We start from the raw sequence: 2,198 nt of genomic DNA on the forward strand, positions 1-2,198 counted from the left end.
TATATATATATATCTGCATATGTATGTGTGTGTGTGTGTGTGTGTACGCGCGTCTGTGCTTATCTTTTTCTTGCTTCAGTCATTGAAATGCGGCATGCTGAGGCACTCATTTCAAGGATTTAGAACAAATCGATCCCAGTACTTATTTTTAAAGTTTGTTACTTATTCTATTGGTCTCTTTTGCTGAACTAATACCTTATAGGAACGTAAACAAACTAACACCGGTTGCCAAACAGTGAGGTGTGTACAAACACAAACTCAAGGACAAAGACACATACATATATACACACAGATGTGTGTTTGTGTGTGTGAAAAACGGATTTCCACAGTTGTTTCCGTCTACAAAATTCACTCACAAGGCATTGGTCGGTCGAAACTATTGCAGAAGACTCTTGCCCAATGTAACACACAGTTGGACTGAGCTTGAATTAGTGTGTTTTCAAAGCGAGCTTCCTAACCACACAACCATGCATGTGCTTAGACATTTACAATCACTAGAGACAATAATCTGAAAAATTAATCGCATTAACATTCTGTTATCGTTATACTGTATTAATTATACAAGTTGAATCATCTCACCTTTATTACTGACATCGCTTTTGGCAATTTCGTCTTTATTTATTTCTGATGTTGTTTTGATTTTATCAGTTGTCTGAATTTGAGTTGTTTTCTTCTCAATTGTTTCCGGACACGTGTCTATCCACGGAAGCGCAGGTTTGCTGTGGACATCATCAGTTGTCAGCGCTGAAATTGAAATGAAATTTGTACGTATCCGTACACAAATACACTCGCGCGTGCATCGCGTAGACGTATATGTTGATGCATGACATACAGCTGTATTCAAATAAATGAAAAGTACATACACAAACACACACATACATACAAAGAGAGTAATAATTATTTTGAATTTTTGCTACAAGGGCAGCTTGGGGATGAGTTGATTACATCGAGCCCAGTGTTCAACTGGTACTTAATTTATCGACCCCGAAAAGATGAAAGGCAAAGTCGACCGTGTCAGAATTTGAACTCAGGACGTAGTGACGGACGAAATACTGCTAAGCATTTCGTCCAGCGTGCTAGCGATTCTGACAGCTTGCCACCTTAATGAAGGGTATAATAATATTCCCAAATATATATACCTTCTTATCTATCCAAATACCTATCAGCTGACCTACATACATGCTTGTATGTATGTAAGTCGAATCCTAAATAAGGAATACAAGCCTCGTAAAAAACATTGGATAAATGCAAAGAAATACTTTTGTGCAAGTCCTTATAGTAATGAAACAACGAAATCATGCTAAGTAACACGAATTATTACTTTATTCATAGACTGGACATGTGAAGAGACCCGTATCTTGGCCCCCAAAACATGGATATATATGTATGTGTGAATGTGTGTGTATGTGTGCATCCATGTGTACGCTGGTAGCTATCTATCTATCTATCTATCTATCTATCTATCTATCTATCTATCTATCTATCTATCTGCCTGCCTGCCTGCCTGCCTGCCTGCCTGCCTGCCTGCCTGCCTGTCTGTCTGTCTATCTATCTATCTATCTATCTATCTATCTATCTATCTATCTATCTATCTATCTATCTAGTATAGAAGCAGAAAAGCATAAATTGCACGTAGAGTTCATAATATTATTGTGCTCAGTTGCTGTTTCATTAAGATAAACATCGCGAAATGTATAATTACATAACTATGATACGCAATTAAATTGAATTTAATTAATTTAGATAAATTTAAGTGGTATGTCTATCCAAATCATCAGGAATGTTGCGCTATGTTAGTCAGAAAGCCGTTACCAGTTTAAATACATTGAGATAGAGATGAACATCGAGAAGAAGAGGGAGAAGAAAATTAGGTACAAAAAAGAAAGAATAAAACAAAATATATGGATAAGTAAATATACACATATTTATATTAGAATTTATGTTTGAAGCAGCTTAAATAATGTAAACATTATTAATATGACATATTTAATGTACGTGCGTGATTAATCGTTGTGAAGGTGTACTATATGGATAGCTTATCTTTGCACTATAATCACATCTATTCTTCAAACAGCTGTAATAGACTGTACACCTTTTATACTTTCATGCTACTATATAACTGTATACATACATGCATATAGATATACTTGTATGTGTGTGTGTGTGTGTGTGTGTGTGTGTGTGTATACATACATACA

The 2,198-nt window shown here is 35.6% G+C and overlaps 1 protein-coding gene across 5 annotated transcripts in view; it reads right to left on the reverse strand.

Annotated features, from left to right (window-relative positions):
* LOC106872169 (uncharacterized) overlaps positions 1-2,198 on the reverse strand; it is a 127,580-nt gene that overhangs the window by 34,766 nt on the left and 90,616 nt on the right. For all 5 annotated transcript variants that reach the window (XR_008264109.1, XM_014919053.2, XM_014919052.2 and 2 more), the window contains exon 6: positions 580-744. Coding sequence is in view for 4 of the 5 variants with exons in the window: in XM_014919053.2 (XP_014774539.1) it covers positions 580-744 (165 nt within the window). In the remaining variant the exon portion in view is untranslated. The remainder of the gene's footprint in view (positions 1-579; positions 745-2,198) is intronic.

This window comes from Octopus bimaculoides, chromosome 5 (genome assembly GCF_001194135.2).
Source record: "Octopus bimaculoides isolate UCB-OBI-ISO-001 chromosome 5, ASM119413v2, whole genome shotgun sequence".
Classification (NCBI taxonomy): domain Eukaryota; kingdom Metazoa; phylum Mollusca; class Cephalopoda; order Octopoda; family Octopodidae; genus Octopus; species Octopus bimaculoides.